Source organism: Protomyctophum bolini (genome assembly GCF_963924005.1).
Source record: "Protomyctophum bolini genome assembly, chromosome: 17".
NCBI lineage: Eukaryota > Metazoa > Chordata > Actinopteri > Myctophiformes > Myctophidae > Protomyctophum > Protomyctophum bolini.
This window is the reverse complement of record NC_137878.1, coordinates 8,586,870-8,604,718: the sequence shown is the minus strand read 5'-3', so window position 1 is coordinate 8,604,718 and position 17,849 is coordinate 8,586,870. Positions and strand designations below refer to the sequence as shown.

Below are 17,849 nucleotides of genomic sequence, written 5' to 3'. Positions count from 1 at the left end.
GAGGAGGTATTGCATGTGGTCCCTGACCATGGATTTAGTAATGTAGGATTTGTTTTAAATGTTCTTTCCCTAGTTGAGAAACCGTGAACTAGTGACCTATGATGAGTCCATCCATAGTCATTTACTGACAAGTTGGAGTTCAAGAAATGGAGAAAAAACAGAAAAATGGAGTTAGAATCTCAAGAAGGGGGAAGTGCACCGGATTGTCTGGTTGAGTCATTATTATTAGGACATTTTACCAGTAGTAGTCAACAGTTGAGAAACAGTGGGATGTATACACATGGGATGCATAGCAAAGTTTTAACTTACAAAAGCACTAATCTGGCCCATATCCCCAGTTTCCCACCCAACACAATAGTGGTCCCCGGGTTGATTCAAAGTCAGGGTGGTGGTCCCTGGTTCACAATCAGTTGAAAACCCCTGGTCTACAGTAGTACCCACATAAGGCCACATATACCTGCTATACGTAGCCAATATTAAACCGAAGCACAAATGCTTGCGAGACAACACTTATTATGAGAGATTTATGGTTTCAAACCACGAGGATGCTTCCACCAAACTATAGTGACAAGTAACAACAACCAAAAGCTATTTGCTTAAACACGTCATGTAATGTTCATATTGTTTACATGGAAGGCGTAACACAGGAATAACACATCCTCAGAGAAGAGGGAACATAGTGATCTATGATTTATTGCTTGCTCTTTTACAACGAGGGCCTGTCCCTATATACACAAATCCCCAGTGTAAATGTAACTCTGAGAGTGTAAAAAAAAAAAAGTTTTCCCCTAATAAGTCAAACATAAAATGCATAGACACTCAAACAGCATGCATGGGATTGCACGCACGCATATACACAAAAACACAGACACACACCAAGCACTGACACTGAGGATTTGTTCATACACGCTCTTGTGTGTGATATACAAATATCACACACAAGAGTTGGACTCATTATTATGATTGTATACAGCCGTGAGATGAATGTTCCCATCTGCTCCTGCATGGATAACCTGCAATGAAATAGAGAATAGGGTATAAAGTCTCGTTTGCCTGTGACGTCGGCTCTGGTGCTCATGAATCAATAGAATTCAAATAGGCTCTTATAATATGATTCAATCAGCCCACTAATTGTGTTTCACATGCAGCTCATAATCCTTTTGTGAAGAGAGAAAGCAAAAAGGATTCTGGGATAAATGTGAACAAAAGGTGTGCGCTATATCGAGAGATATACAGAGCATCACGCGGTATCTAATATGTAATATTCTCTAATAAGATTCCACAATAAAACTTCAAACACGCCTTTGAATGGCTTTCTCTGCATCATTGGTAGGTTACTTCATTTAACCCCCATTCAGAGGCATATTTGTGTGTGTGTGTGTGTGTGTGTGTGTGTGTGTGTGTGTGTGTGTGTGTGTGTGTGTGTGTGTGTGTGTGTGTGTGTGTGTGTGTGTGTGTGTGTGTGTGTGTGTGTGTGTGTGTGTGTGTGTGTGTGTGTGTGTGTGTGTGTGTTCCGCCGTGAACTTTGAATTCCTATACATTTAACCCAGAGTTCTAAATTCAGGCTGCTGTTTATTGACTCCAAGCGCAGCCCTTTCATAGCATCATAATCTCCACCAGTAGACCCCATGTTGTCATGGTGGGTGGGTGGGCACCATAGACTGTAAAATAGGGCACACTGTGGGCCGCACAGACACACTTCAAAGGCTCTCGCCCCTCAACACCGGAAACGAGGAGAGAGAGAGAGAGAGAGAGAGAGAGAGAGACGAGGAGTGACATGCAGCAAATGTGCCCAAACCCGCAGGGCACTCCTGCAGTCAGGCGTCAGAGCCTCTAAGGTCAGAGCCTATAATAATATAGGCTCTGACCTTAGAGGCTCTGACGCTCGGTGGTACAATATGTGCTATCATGGCCACTCGGTTATTGGCGCCCTCGCATAAATCTGTCGTGTTATTCATAGATAATAATGGGACTGAGGTATGAGAATAAAAGAAAAATGTATCCAAGGCCTATTTTGCAGAGATCATTATTCTTATATAGACTACAACAGCATTTGTGGTATTATTATCGCAAATGCACTGTCTGGGACTAATTCATGTGTATTATGTTCATTCTGATGGCCGTCATGCACCAATGTCGTTATTATTTATGTAATAATATATTGTTAGACATTTTTTTTTCTGTCATTAACATTCTCCCTAAACCAATCAAACTGTGACCTGTGACCGAATGAGTCACATAGAAACTTTTCCTAATTTACTGACCAACTCTTGAGAAACACATTCATGTATTATAATTAAAGTGCCCTGTGTAAAAGTGAGAGGTGCATATTTCTGTGAAACCCGATAAAGTTGTTTGTCATATACTCCGACTATAAACGCCACTTTTTATTAAACGAGGGAAAGTCCCCGATCAATACTCTTAATCCTGATAGAAGATACACACAGGTTTGTGAGTTTACCCGTGCAGGTAAAAGAGCGTAAAATGTTTAAATACCAGGAAAAATAAATGATGTGGAAAGGTCTTTCAGGGAGGTCACAGGGAAGTCACAGTTTATTTGCGAATTACAAGGGCGCTCTAAAATGGCCTATAATCCTATAATGAAATCCTAAAAATAACCAATTAACGAAAAGAAAAGCAAAACAACTCCTTTAAAATCTCATCCAAGTCACTTGTGCAAATTGCAATTCAGTTCAATGGGAATTAGCTCAGAGGGGAATATATTAAAGTGCTGAGACGTCAGGGGGGAAAGCCAGCCTGGTGCTTCTGGTCAATATACTTCTTTTACACTGTGACACACAATAGGCACGCCAGTTCAACTGTTCCACAAAAGTGTACTCTATGCTTAACGACGATTCTGAAGACCGGTATAGTAGACAGCTGCGTAGACCGACTATACTTACAGACGAAGGCAGCAAGCTTTAACATCTCACACCTGCACTAGTCAAAACATCTCACTTTTAGGCCTAAACCACACCAATGCAACTCCTTGCAACTGCCATTGGGAATAAATTAGGTTGCAAGTAGTTGCATGTTTGCAACTCTGGTGTGGTTAGGGCTTTACACCCATGTCCCTATAGTGTCAAGCTGCACTTAATGAGACACCTCAGTTATGGCTGCGCCCAGGGCACCCCTTCATGGATTCGAATAGGTGAAAGTTCCTCCGTAAAATGTATGCTTGAGTTTACCTTTTTAATGAAATTGAATTAAATTAAAAAGTACATTTTCACTGTCCCAAGAAATCTCAAAAGAGTTTCCAGACAGTTTAAAAAACTATAAATATTATTAGCTATTTCAAATGTAGTGTAATGCAACGCATTGCGAGCCTATCTGCTATTTGCTAAGTAAAATATATGTCTTGGAAATATAGTGCATAAGGAAGGAAAATGTACTTTGTTACTGTCCACAACTGTATAGTGTAGCCTACTGTGTGTATACTGTATAGCATGCAACACTGACAGTAAAATTGTACTGTAACAATGTGTTTCGTAAGCAACCACTGTTATTATTTAGCCCCTGCAGGCAGCTTTGTGGGATGCTGCCTGACAAGAAAAGCGAGTCAAATGCTCCTGCTATCACGTTCACGAAGGAAGCTTACAGCTCACTGCAGGTGTGTGACTGATAATAGTTGTAAATACATCATTAGAAATAAGGAAAATGTCACCAGTGTGGGATGTGTACTGCTTTATCTCGGAGAAGGAAGAACACATCCTCACACTAGTTTTAGAGCTCAAAGGACTTTATTTAACATCAGGCAAAAGTAATTATGCATCAGGCAATATGCTTGTTTTGCCTGCATGAAGACCTGATAGGTCGGAATTGGATGGATGCGCCGATATGAAAATTATTTAATTTTAGCCGATATCCGATATTGATACAGATATTATGTTAATTCGTTTTTGTTGTTGTTTTTATTTACCCCTTTTGTGCCAGGGAAACTGTACATCTTCAACACAAGAAATACATGTTCAGAATCTACAGCTTGGTAGACTACAGATAACCAACACACCAACATAGAATCTGCAGTTTGGTAGACTACAGATAACCAACACACCAACATAGAATCTATATACAGCTATAGACTATACAGATAACCAACATAGAATCTGCAGCTTGGTAGACAGATAACCAACACACCAACATAGAATCTGCAGTTTGGTAGACTACAGATGTATGCTTATCAACAACAGATAATCATCGGCTACTGCCATCGGTTAATGTCAGTTTTATTTACCGATACCGATATTGACTGATAACAGGAAATATATATTGGCCGATATACCGATATGTGGACCGATACACATCGGTGCGTCACTGGTCCAAATGTTGCGGCTTTTTCCCATTTAAATAAAGTAAGTCCTTAATTGGCGCTCTAAATTATAGTGTGCGGATGTTTCTGCCTTCTCCTTGATTCTCGCCTTGAGGCCCAGCATGCACCTGGCCTAAATGCAGGCATAAGATGTGCATCATGTGCAACACAATGTGTACTGATTTATCTTTGGCACTCGATGTCCTTGAATGTGTTTTGTCCTGCGTTAGTGCAGGCTATTATAGAGGGCTGTATACTATTGCTCATTATGTGACGTTTTACGTTTTAAGTATCTTACAGTTTCCAAACTGGGGGTCCGGGGACCCCTAGGGGTCCTTGAGGGAGTTCCAGGGGGTCCTCAGCTAAATTATAGTGGATATGGGTCTGTAACTCTGCACTCTGAGTTAAATGAATTTAGATTCAATTAATTTAGATTAACTTAGATTATTAATATACATTGGGGTCCCAGAGATAGAAATGCCATTAAATAGGGGAAATAGGTCAAACCGGGGACCCTTGAAATGAAAATGACTGTTATAATCACTGCTAGAGCCGCAAAAATCTTCTCTTATGGGGGTCCTTATTGGCTATATATTTTCAAAGGGGGGGTCCCGACTCCCCAGGCTAATGAGTATCATTTTGGGGCTCCTTGACATGGAAGAAGTTTGGGAACCCCACTGTCTTTGAAGTACTCTTAAAGGAGCACTTCAACCTTATCTTCATATTAGTGCCTCACTAATGCTCATTGTATGATGGCCCATTTTCTGTATGTTCACATCAGTGTCTCAGGTGGACGCAGAGTGAGTGTATGTTCTCTCTCTCTCTCTCTCTCTCTCTCTCTCTCTCTGTCAGGTCGAGTATTCACATGCGTGGGGGATTGTGTGCGGTTAACCTGCGTACTTGTGGGATTTAAATATCTCACACGTCAATGTCACAAGTTCAAGTGCAGCTAGATCTAGAACAACATGATTGACGGGTGCAGAGTTGAGCGGCGTGGTTGCGTCCGAGCTGTGGCGCACCTGTGTCGGTCTCAGTTGTGAGCCTAGAAGGTCACAGGATCCATGACCTTTGGTCGTATCAGTATAACGATAATAAAAGTTGTCAGGCCGCAACCATGCCTTAGTTTAATTATGTCGCAAGCATGGTGTCTATATTAGTCTGTGTGAAGGACATGTGAGTTATTTTTCGTTAGTTTTTTCATTTCCGGACCAGAGTCGAAACAGTTGTTATAGTTGTCCCATCTGCACAGCAATATATTTCACAGATGTCCTGATTTCATAGTCAAATGCAAACTGCACCAGGAGCCACTGTGCTAAACTAGTCATATATGTATTCTAGTTTGACAGCGTTTTCCATTTTGACCTCTCTGAATATAGGGCCCTATATAAGGGTCCACTTGTACACTCTCAGAATTAAATGAACACCTGGGATTTCCATGTGCATATGAGCTCTGTGGTGATCACTTCAAAATGTTGCCTAATATACCCAATCCAGCCGTGTGCATTGCCAAAGAGCACTGGGTAGTGAAGGAGTGCTCAAGGTGCTTATAAGTGGGCCTATGAACTCATTAAAACCCACTCAAAGGCATTTAGAACTCAAGGGTGTGATACTCCATACCTGCACCTTCTCACCCTGCAAATTACGGACATTTTAAAGGTCAGTCTGAATTGGAACGCAGGGGCAAAGAAATAGGCTTCAGATATTTACGGCTTAAAAGAGCCGTCCTCTTATAATGACAATTGAAGCACTTAAAGCCAAATATGTTCCAGATTTAATTTATATGAATGAACACAATTGTCTATCTCTCTTGTAACATAGCTGACCTGCAATCTCATAGTTTAGGGCGGCTATTTGCCCCTTTGCTGAACTGGTTATAACGTACATATTTATATGATTAATAACAACAAACTATTTGAATTTGACCTCTCTCTTTTTCTTTCTTAGTACTCTAGTCTTATCATGCTCTGTTGTTGTACTTTACAGCTGACAGAAACATTACATTTTAGGTTTGATTATCAAAAGTTGTCCTGGCTGTCAGAAAATTGAAAGCAAGACTGGAAAAAGTTCCATTCTATAATAGCCAATCTACTATATGTAAGAAATGTAATTATCTTCAAATAAATGTTTTTACTGAAACAAGAACCTAAAACAAGGAAAGCATATATCCAGGCATGCTACAAAAATCTAGATATAGTACTGTATGTGAAAACTAGTCTCTCCACGGTAACAAGTGATGATGTACTAAAAATGCTCAGTGCACTCCAACCAACCAAGGTCACAGCTGGTGATGACCATATACCAACCAAATTCAAAACGAACCTAAAATAATTACTTTGGTCAAAATACAATTGAACTTAGACCTCATGTTTCTATCTCAGTGGTGCTCTATATTTCATGTCAAGGACCCCAGAAATTATATGTATTTGGCCGCCGACCCCCATCTGAAAATATGTTGCCCCAGGAACACACTTGCTTTTAATATTTATATTTTTCCACCCTTTCCCCCTTCTCTCAATGCCTCTTATTCTATTTTCGCGCCTCTGTTTCTTTGTGCCATTTCTCTCTCCAGTTATGTCAGTGTGTGCTTTTCACTAACTGTCGCTGTGGTAATTGAGTATTTACTTGCGCGGCATAATTGCCACTCTATAATCCTCATGTGTATAGTGGCAGATGTGTCAGTCAAGATATAGTTATGGTTCCTATGGCAGTGGGTGATCCATTTCAACTGGAGGACTAAAGCTGGTTCTTTACGTTGCTATGGTGAAATAATGACCTTAAACACTGTCTGTAATTGTGTCAGGTTACGATGTCCTTTGGCATCTAAATGATTTACAAAATGTTTACTTTTGTCTCTGTCCTCTCAGTCGGTCTCTACATCTGTCGCAGAAAAAAGGGTGCACTACTGCACTAGGCTATTCGGTTTGAAAAGCAGTGGGTATGAGCCTACAGAGGAAATGAGTATCTATCTATCTATCTATCTATCTATCTATCTATCTATCTATCTATCTATCTATCTATCTATCTATCTATCTATCTATACCTACCTACCTACCATCATCATGTACACAGGGTGAATCTGAAGTGGCAGCTTTCAGACCAAACGCTTTACTTTTTATACCTTCACGACTTGGCTCCGTGCTGGGGACACAGGTGCATCCATGGCAGCCTGCAGGCATATCCCTGGTTGCTTTACCTTAAGACCACCTGTCACTGTCATTGTCACACACACACACACACACACACACACGCGGCACGCACGCACGTCTTTCCCCCAGGTGAGCACTGGTGGTGTAGGCGTGTAACACAGTATCTCCGATACTGTCATAATAACGATGATCCAGGGTGACAAGGCTATAGCCCAACATACTTAGAACATATAATAAGTAGGAGTGAATGTTTCATATAGGCTCTTTTAATGTGATTTCCCACTTCAATACATTACACCTATATGGCTATGGAGAAACACCGCAGTCATCGTGCAGATTAAATGGCTTTCCTTCCTCCAGTGCTGATCTGCTGTGAGGAATGAGATTAATCAATCGAGGCAGTACATCTCTCTATCCGGGTCAATTAAAACCCTGGTCTCATCACCAAGCAGTACCAGACCCAGCTGTGATCCTGATGATGCTCTTATTTTGGTATAACAAGTTGAGTGGGTGCATGAATGACGTTTGCTCCATTGAAGAACCCTCTCTCTCTCTCTCAAACATACGTTCATGGAATGGAAAACCTATTTCGGTCATGTCGTCATTGTAAAAAAAAAAAAAAAAAAAGATAAAAGCAAATAAATCCCCAATTTAAAAAAAGCTAAATAACAGATCAACAAGCTCACAACGTGTCGCAGCTATTTACTTCTACCTTTTTAAGCAATTTGCAATAAAATAAGGGGGCCGCAGCCAGAGCGTATAGCTGTTTGGTGCAGTGTTGATTTCATCGATGACAAATGTCCGTCGACTTACCTTTTTTCACCGACGAAAACTAAATGGAGACTAAATGAAAACTAAGCTATGATGCCTAAAGCCTAAAGCCTAAAGCTAACAAATGAAAACTAGACTAAAATGTAACAGGTCTACAAGCTCACAATGTGTCGAAATGAATGTTTTGTGATGTAGTGGAGTAAAAGTACAATAAGTAATAAATATTGGAAATTGGAAATAATCCAGTACAAATAATAAAGTAAAGTACAGTACAGCGTAAGTATAAATGTACTTATAGTTACTTTCCACCACTGAAAACATTTTACCAGGGTCATAGCTCGCACGACTCGCTTTTAAACACCGAGCATCTTTACCCGGGTGCGCGGTCGCGTAAGTAACCTTACAGGAACATTTCTCAAAGAGGAAAAAACCAGCACTCGAGTGCTTGAGTGCTGTTTTTTTCTCTTTGAGAAAATGTCCCTGTAAAACACCACTGAAAACATCAAAGGGCATTTGGGTATTGGGATCGAAGAAGTTGCCATTAGTCAAGAAGGAGTGAGTGCAGCGTGCTGCGTGCATGCTTGGGTGTAAAACGGTGAGTGACTAGGCTAGTGCTCTTCAGTCTGGGGATCTGAGTAGTTCAAAGTTATCTAGAAAGATCTGAGGCACTCTTTATACATGCCCTGTTGAAGCCCGTAATGGCTGAAGCGTGTTGGCGTGTTCGTAACTTTGATTAAGCCGTGACGTGTTGCAAGCTTTGCCACATGTATTGCCACAGATGCTTTTCAATCACTTTGAAGTTCATATTAGTGTTGTCTGTACTTACGGTAAACCACATAAGTGCCAAGAACTCGCCTATATAAGCTCACACTGCCAGACTGGATTACCAGCCAAGGTGCCATAGCTGGACCGCTGAGCCATGGCCCAGGCCTCCCGTGGATATTATCATGATATTTTCAGTGCAAATACAATTACCACGGCCTGGTAACTGCATGAAGCTGAACATGTTGGAGTTTGAACTAGATTTCTAGCACAAAGTATATGTATAAGTATAGGCTAGTTAGGTTGGGTATAGGCTCGCTAGTTAGTTAAAACAAAGGTGGCTGTTCTCATGTTGATGGAAGTTTTCATGTCTTCTTGTTTGAGGGGAGCTATAATTAGTGAGGCTGCCAGTGCTTAATATAGGCATACTGGCATAGCTTTCTTCAAAGATATTGTATAGACAAACTTAAGATGATGGAATCATGTCCCACAATACATTTCATAATGGTTCATGTAAACCTGTGTAAATGGGAGGGAAAGGTATCTCCGTTTGGAATCTAGTCTAGACAACATATCCCAAAATCTTGGATAATACAATTTTTATGTAAAGTTTTAATTGATTGCTCTTCCATAGCTGTCACAAAGGCTATACACACACGTGCACGCACACGCAGTCACTCACACACGCACGCACATTGATTTGCTGTTTGTAATGTCTGATGGGCAGATGATGGGTGCCAGTTTAACACAGGATTGATTTCGTTGGCGTTGTGTGCTTGTGTGCTTTTTCTGTGTACGTTCTTTGATGTTCTTCAGCGTGTGTGCTGTATATATGTCACTGTTTGTGACATATGAAAAGAGAAGGGAACCCGCACACTCGTATGCTCCAGAAAATAACTTTTATTGACAACGTTTCGAGCCATTAAGGCTCTTCATCTGGTCAAACTCGAGTTTGACCAGTTCTTTTCATATGTTATGTTACTTTTTGAACCCAGCACCTCCTTGAAGTGATTAGTGATGTGCGTATTTTTCTATAGTTACTGTTTGTGACATGCCTTCTTGCCAGGTGAAGTCCTAGATGGTTTGGTGGTGGGAGCCCGGTTGGCCCGCGATGACATTTTCTCAGCCTTCAACTGAAACAGATAACAGCAGCAGCAGTGTTAAGGGATGTCACAATTTGTATGTGAGGAAAACAAAGTCATGTAAACTACAGCTGTAGTTCTATAGGTCTATTCTACTAGCCTGGCACGGCCAGACTCGTATGATTCACTGATGTTTCCTCCGTGCAATCGTGCATATATGATCATATGTCTGCCAGGCTACTATTCCATACCACAGTCAGTTGCATTCACCTGGTGTCCCAAACCACGTCTAAATTAGTCCTGGTTGGACAGAATGAAAACCAGCAGTATACCAACACCTAGATGTATATAGATCATCGTCAATCATTATTAGATTTATAAATCACTAGAACCGTGCCCGTTGGGGGGTGATCAGGTGTGATGAGATCAATTGGCTAACAAAGGGAGAGGTCGCGAGCCTCATTGTGATGTCAGAGCATGATCTGGATTTTCATGGGCCCGGTCCGGAGCCCCGGGGCAGAGGCTTTTTTGCTGGTTCTGGACAACCGTGGGTCCGACGGACTCGACACCGGGCACTGCACTCCCTGTGGTGGCGTGGGACGCTTGTGTCAAATTTGAAGTCGGTGGGGCGAGCGGTTCTCGGGTTATGTGGATTACAGATTACAGACATATAGCGAGACATTTATAGATTAGAAATGTATAATGGCCCTTCATTGGCAGTTAATTCGGCTTTGAGTATTCCTGATTCATCCTCTGTCATAGCATCGTGAGCTTGTACATTGGCCATTTTCGGCCCACAACACCGTTGTACAAGGGAGCATACATTAAGCATAAGGGAGAAGTGGTTCCACTATTGTGCACTATTTCTTTTTACCCTGAGCACAGCTCATCGTGACACTCTTCTGCACAGTGCTGTTCACTGCTCCACTGCCCTCTGCTGCCCTCAGGTGGAAGTTTCAGCCCAAACCACACCAGTTGCAACAGGTTTTTGACTGGGCCCCCCCTGGAAATGCTTTGGCCATGTCTCCTGGCTGACCTCCTATTGGTCCTATTATTCTATTGGCGAACAGTTGACAAAGGCCTGAACCGGAAGTTTACGGAATGCATTGGAGACTGGAGTCTATAGGCTTTTCAGTGTCAGTGAACCGCGTGACCAGGCTTTTTTCCGCCCCCCCCCCTCGATGTCGTAACTCTGTCTTACTCTAATGGCTCTGGGTTTGAGCTTTTAGACAGATATCCTCACCCTCTCCTGGTAGCAGCTCTCAAAGTATGCCATGTCTTTCTCCTCTCTTGTCCTCGGGTCTGGCAAGGACTGGTTCACCTTTGACCCTGGATCTGTGTGGATCAAATGATGGATCAAATCTCTAATTCTTTGTTGTACTATAGTTTTAAGGGTGATTTAATTATTTCCTATACAGTATTTCTGGTTCACTCAAAGCATAGCACATGAGCAGAGGCAGTTCGGAGGACGCACAGCTTTCTCGGTCTCGCATGAACTGTGAGACATGAGGCAGATTTGAGCCCATTGAATTGCGGGCCAGTTCAGACTTGGCATTAAGATGTATCCATGGGTGATCTGACCACAAGTGGACAGCTTTAAGTACAGGTGTGAACACACTCAATTTGTCCTCCACGTGGCCTGGATCACATGTCCACATAGTAGGCTATAGTGCGCTAATTCAGTCAGTGTGTCCCAACATAGTTTTTTTGTGTTTAACGAATAAACATTGCCCTAACACAAACATTGAATGCCATTGAAAATGACCCACAGGAACGCACCCAGGGGGCCGGGCTGATTCTGGCGAGCCGCCATGCGTCCCATCATATATACAGTTAATATGTGCGTGTGTGTTTGTGTGTGTGCGCACAGGTGGTGAAAAACAACCATGCTGTTTTCGACGCACCCACCCACCCACACACACACACACACACACACACACACACACACACACACACACACACACATAGGTACTTAAGGGAGTGGTTGCACCACTCAAAAATAAAGAGAATGATCGACCATTGAATGTGAAGACAGACCTCTGTGGACAGATGACGAGGTAGGTCCATATGCCTTCTCAAACACATGTGGATGGAAAGACCCAGAGTGCTCTGAGAGGGGAGGTGCACCTAAATACAAAATAAATACATGCACACGCACACACACACACACACACACACACACACACACACACACACACGGGCACGCAATTAACCGCTTAAACCATATATTGCAAGGTCAAAGGTCAATGTCATAATCAAGGTGCACTTTCTCACATCTCGGAATGGTACATCTTTTTAGTTGACACAGGTTTTCCAAGGGCTCTATTACTTAGATTCACTTATTTTTTCTCACACTGTTAAGGCAGACGGCTGGTTCCACGCGCTTGTACAAGGTGCCCTTTTTTTCATACGTGCACGGCACTGACCCAGCTTGAGAGCGGGATGTCTCGTCACCCTATGTACCTGCTCCGCTGTGGTCCAGTCTGAGGTATAGCCATCTGCCAGGGAGCTGAAACCTATACTGGAATACCGGACAACTCACCCCGGTGCTTGCCCATTTTTCCTCCTGGAATTTTCACCAGTGAGGGGGATAACTTGTATTGATGTAATATGCTATTGGCTGTTTTTATTCTTTTTGGAAAAAATACAAAAAGATACTCCTGTGGAAAGGCTATATTATTTTACTTATATTGACCCTATAAACAATTTAGTATTATTTAGTATATATGTAAGGTTTTGCCCACTCAAATGGTACCTCGTCAGATAGTCCCCACATATCCTACAACAACTTCTGTGAACAGACTTCACTGTATAGTAGTTTTTCATAAATTATATTTGTACTTATGGGCTGTCTGCTGTCGTGAAAGTTTATAGTTGGAGAAATTCAAAGTCCAGCCGTCTGCTGTCCAGCCTCTCCCATACCCCTCACTGGGGAACATTCTGGGAGGAAAACAGAAACGGGGTGAATTGTCTTGTTTACCCTATGCTGTACCTGCTCCGCTGTGGTCCAGTCTGAGGTAGCCATCTGCCAGGGAGCTGAAGCCAGTGAGCCCGCCCATGGCCATGTACGGAACATCTCCGCCCACCGGTCTACCTCGCATGGCCCGCTCTTGTCTCGTCTCAACCTACACAGGTTGAATAGTAGGGAAATCATTTACGGCCCATTTTTAAGTGGCTCATTGATTTTGTCATTTTATTTAACCTTTCAATTTCAAGGACCCCCCCCCCATTACTCAGAGAGTAACCTCTCAAGACAAATCAAAGCTGGAAAGAGTAGTACGTCGCGCATCAAAAAACATAGGATGCAGCCTCCCTACACTTTCCTCACTCTATTCCACCAGAATAATTAGGAAGGCAAATAAAATCATTGCAGACAACTCCCATCCTGCTCATCACCTCTTCAATCTCCTCCCATCAGGCAGGAGATATAGAAGTATCCGAGCTCCACATGTCGCTTCAGGGATAGCACTTACCCAGTAGCCATTAGACATCTGAACTCCTAGTACAGTATATGCATATAGCACTTTAAAAAAACTGAATGTAATTTCATATGCTGCTGGTTTTTGTATTGTACTGTCCTTCTTGTTTGTGTATATGTTGAGTATGAACCAAGACAAATTCCTATCAACTTGTTGACATGGCAAATAAATTATTGAATCTTGAATTGAATCTTGAATCTTGAGTGTATAACTGGAACCACCTGACCATGGTTCCATTTGCATGGACTTACAGTTACTATTTTTCTTTGTTTTTGTATAGCTGTCTCCAGAACAGTCTGGGTCTTTATATCCACATGTAAGGCATATGGACCACATCCATATGCCTTCCATACGCATCTGTCCACAGAGGTTTGTCACAATACCCTTTTCCTAGTATACACCTATAGCCCTAGGTCTTGCGCCACCCCTTTCCCCTTATTCCTTATTTGCCAAAAAGCTAAAAAGCTCATAGCGGGGCACTCGGTGCCACGCTATGAGCTTTTTCAATAGCTATAATAACATAATGCTTGAAACACCAAAAGGGGTCTGTCTGTGTGTCTTATTCTGGTAGAAGTTGATCCTATAGATATACTGTGCATGACATTCTCACCAGCGTCTTGTGGTCGGAGCTAGGCTGGCCGCACCCACAGGTGTATGGGCTCCGGAACCCAGAGCAGGAAGAGCCTGAGAAATAAGAAGGTATAATGCAATGCTCTTATATAAGTACATGTCGGGATGAGAATGTACAGCTATACTTAAAGGGTGTGAAATTCATCTGAGTAACACCTGAGTGGGCACACCTGCAATTATTGCTAATCTGACTCATTATAGTTTTCGTTTATTTTATGTAGACATGCACCTTTGTGTTTGGCAAAGGTATATATGGGTAATCCATGAAGGCCAATTATGCCACGGTAGGATGCACCTAAACTTTTAGGGGCATTAGAGAGCGCTGACTACAGAGTCTTTCATATATGGGGGGGGATTCCACACACTGTTGATTCCGTCGACTAAAACTAAGACGAAAAATGTTTGTCGACTACCTTTTTTCACTGACGAAAACAAAATGGAAACTAAATGAAAGGCTATGAAAACTAAGACTAAATATATTGACAATTTGGCCAACAAATAAAAACTAGACTAAAATGTTAGGGAGGGACAAGTGGACAAGAGATCCACTATAAGTCATTTTACACTTAGTTGCATGCTGAAAATAGCAGATCTATATTTGCAGCTTGTATTTTCAGCAAGTGTAAAATCAGCCATTACGACGGCGTCAAGGCCCGCCACAATACATTTTAGTCGACTAAATCAACTGTAGATTTAGTCGACTAAAACCGTATGATATCTAGTCGACTAAAACTAAAATCATTCCAGGTGACTAAAATGTGACTAAAACTAAACGAAAACTATATTCAAAAGACTACTATGACCAAAACCAAAATCAAATTCTGCTGCCAAAAACAACACTGATTCCACACACTCACACTTCATGCACGTGTGCCCAGCAGTCTCGCTGTGGTCCTGAGCTGTGTGCTTGCACCCGCAGCGGACAGGCCGCGCCCCGGAGACAACGGGCAGGTACTCGTAGGAAAGACAGCGACAGCCTGGGACCCGGCACGGCAGAGCCAGCGGTCGCTCAGACGGCACCACCTCAAAGTCTGTCTTGTGTTGCTTGTATCTATGAAACATAGATTAGATATATATATGCACACAGGGGTAAAATCTCCAGTATTGTTTTAACGCTGAGATTGCACCAAATAACGTATAACCATAATAGCCGCAGAAGAGAGTGAGATGGAGAGCTCTGGTGGACGCCCTATGCCCCTCGACGGGGTAAAGAGTATTAAGTCAAGTAAGTCATAATAGCCGTATAGTCTGACCGGCTGTCAGCATTGATCAATGTTTTTTTATAGGGGTCTACTGTATATGTGACCATATACAATTAACAACCTATATAGCCTATAAGGCAAAAATGTCAATGTCAACATGTAGCATGTGACAAAAACTGGAAATGGATTCGTGCATGTACTGCATGTGCACGTATTCTGGAGATTCACCACATCAGTTCACTATGTTCTCCACTATTTGTTGTCGCGTTGTGAGCTTGTAGATCGGCTATTTTCAGCAAGCGTAGAAACAGCCATTACGACGGCATCAAGGCCCGCAAAACTGTGTAGATTTAGTCAACTAATAAAAACGCATGACTAAAACTATATAGACTAACCACTAAAGCATTTCAGATGACTAAAATGTGACTAAAACTACATTTAATTTTTATCAAAAGACTATTATGACTAAACTCAAATCAAAAAATGTGCTGCCACAATAAGCAACACTGGTCACAGGTGTATAGTCTGTGTGTTTTTATACCGGTGTGTGCAGAAGCACTGGGTCTCGGGACCAGGGAGTTTACAGTCCATTCCTCCCGGCACGCCGTAGCTCACATACAACCGGTTCGTCGTTCTCCGAGGCACCACCTCCCGCTTGTACTTCTCATATTGCTCGGGAGTGAACAGTTTGCCGCCATCGTCGTCACCCACAATCCTATGAGAAAGAAATGAAACGCAGCCATGAATTGGGTGAGGTGAGGTGAGGTGAGGTGTGAGGTGAGGCGAGGCGAGGCATATTTTGACAGCAAATTTAGATTTAAGTTTTAGTCATTGTCTTTTTAGTCATTGGTTTTTTTAGACATTTAAAGACAACAACAAGACATTACACAACAAGAACATAATAACAAACAGCATAAGAAAAGAAAGAAAATAAAAGAAAAACAGCTCAGACACAACACACCATTATAAATAAAAAGATTGATTATACAATACAAGGACATGGCAGGAACAATGAACCATAATGACAAGTGGCTTGATAGTTTTGATAGACTCCCATTCAGGAAATACAATACATCCATGCAGTATATAAATACAAAGGCAGACAATACAGTCATCACAGGCACCAAATCATTACAACAAGAGCAGACCCATGCATGCATACTCCACTCAAAGGCACCCGGAATGTTTTAGTGTTAGTCTAGTTTTAGTCGACTGAATATCAAAAGATTTTAGTGGACTAAATCTACAGTTGATTTAGTCGACTAAAATGTATTTTGGCGGGCCTTGTGGCCATCATAATGGCTGATTTTACACTTGCTGAAAATGGCCGATCTTCCAGCTCACAACGCATCGCGCTGCAATGTGTTGTAGATCTGCTATTTTTAGCATGTAACCAAGCGTAAAATGGAGGCGAAGTGATCAAGTGACATGAGGTGAAGTGATATTTGATAAGGTGATAAGGTGATATAACGTGGTGACACGTGCGGCAAGTTAAGTCGCTGCAATCTAGGATCCGTTAAGATAGACAAGTTCAACTGAATTGCCATGACTCATCGCAGGTTTACAGGTGTAGGCTATATATAGAGAAAGAACAAGAGAAACAGGTCAGATATTGGGAAACAAACAACAGGTCATTGGACTATAGGAAAACAGGTCAGACTGACTTTTTGACAGTTGGCTAAAACACAAAGCCTATAGCTTTTGTAAAGGTTTATTTGCATGGGTGAGAAGAAGCCTACTGACCTAAATTACCACTGACCAACTGATCTTACAACTAAAAGTTAAGATATTTGATTGATTGATTGATTGATTGATTATTTTATTCACAGTTTGTAGAATGGGTACATTTCAAACTAAATCAATACAGGATAAAACCATAAAAATCACTATAATGACTTGTTTACATCACATCAGGGTCTTCCATTTTCAATTCATCAGAAACATTTAGAGATGTACAAATATAGACTTATATGGAGAAAGAAAAATCATAATACAGTTAAAGGAATTAAGATTCCCCATGCCCTGTTATTGTAAGCATACATGTGTCGCCCAACTCGCCTAATTGTGCTCTTCGAGGTGTTTGACTTGACCATATCTGAGCAATCAAATTCCAAAATTAGAGAGCTGTTGTAGGCCTATAAATATAACAATTAAACAACACAAACCTTCTGTACTCCAAATAGTCATCAACAGACTGTTTGGCAGTCTCATCAAGACACAGTCTTTCCATTTATCACAACAAATGTCGCCCAAATATTCCAGTTTTTACAACAGAAAAAAATGCTCTTGTTTGTTGCTCAGCTCTGCACCAGCGTCAGCGTTGCTATGGGTTACAGGCAGTGGGTATGCATATCCCACCACCTTCCTACATTTGCAGTTATATATCTCGCGTAGCCAGACAACTATTCCACAATCTCCTAATGCTATATAGAAGCATTTGAAAATTGCGAGAGGCAAGTGGGCAACAG

The 17,849-nt window shown here is 41.8% G+C and overlaps 1 protein-coding gene across 1 annotated transcript; it reads right to left on the bottom strand.

Annotated features, from left to right (window-relative positions):
- Nucleotides 1–10,025: 10,025 nt before the first annotated feature.
- Nucleotides 10,026–17,734, bottom strand: fam221a (family with sequence similarity 221 member A; the record flags this gene model as incomplete). The annotated part of the gene is made up of 8 exons (XM_080787064.1): nucleotides 17,547–17,734; nucleotides 15,923–16,096; nucleotides 15,037–15,230; nucleotides 14,160–14,233; nucleotides 13,063–13,195; nucleotides 12,108–12,197; nucleotides 11,314–11,405; nucleotides 10,026–10,121 (listed from the first exon to the last, which is right to left on the bottom strand). Exons 1-8 carry the CDS (start codon nucleotides 17,609–17,611, stop codon nucleotides 10,026–10,028), a joined length of 918 nt encoding a protein of 305 aa, XP_080643190.1. The 5' UTR covers nucleotides 17,612–17,734.
- Nucleotides 17,735–17,849: the final 115 nt, after the last annotated feature.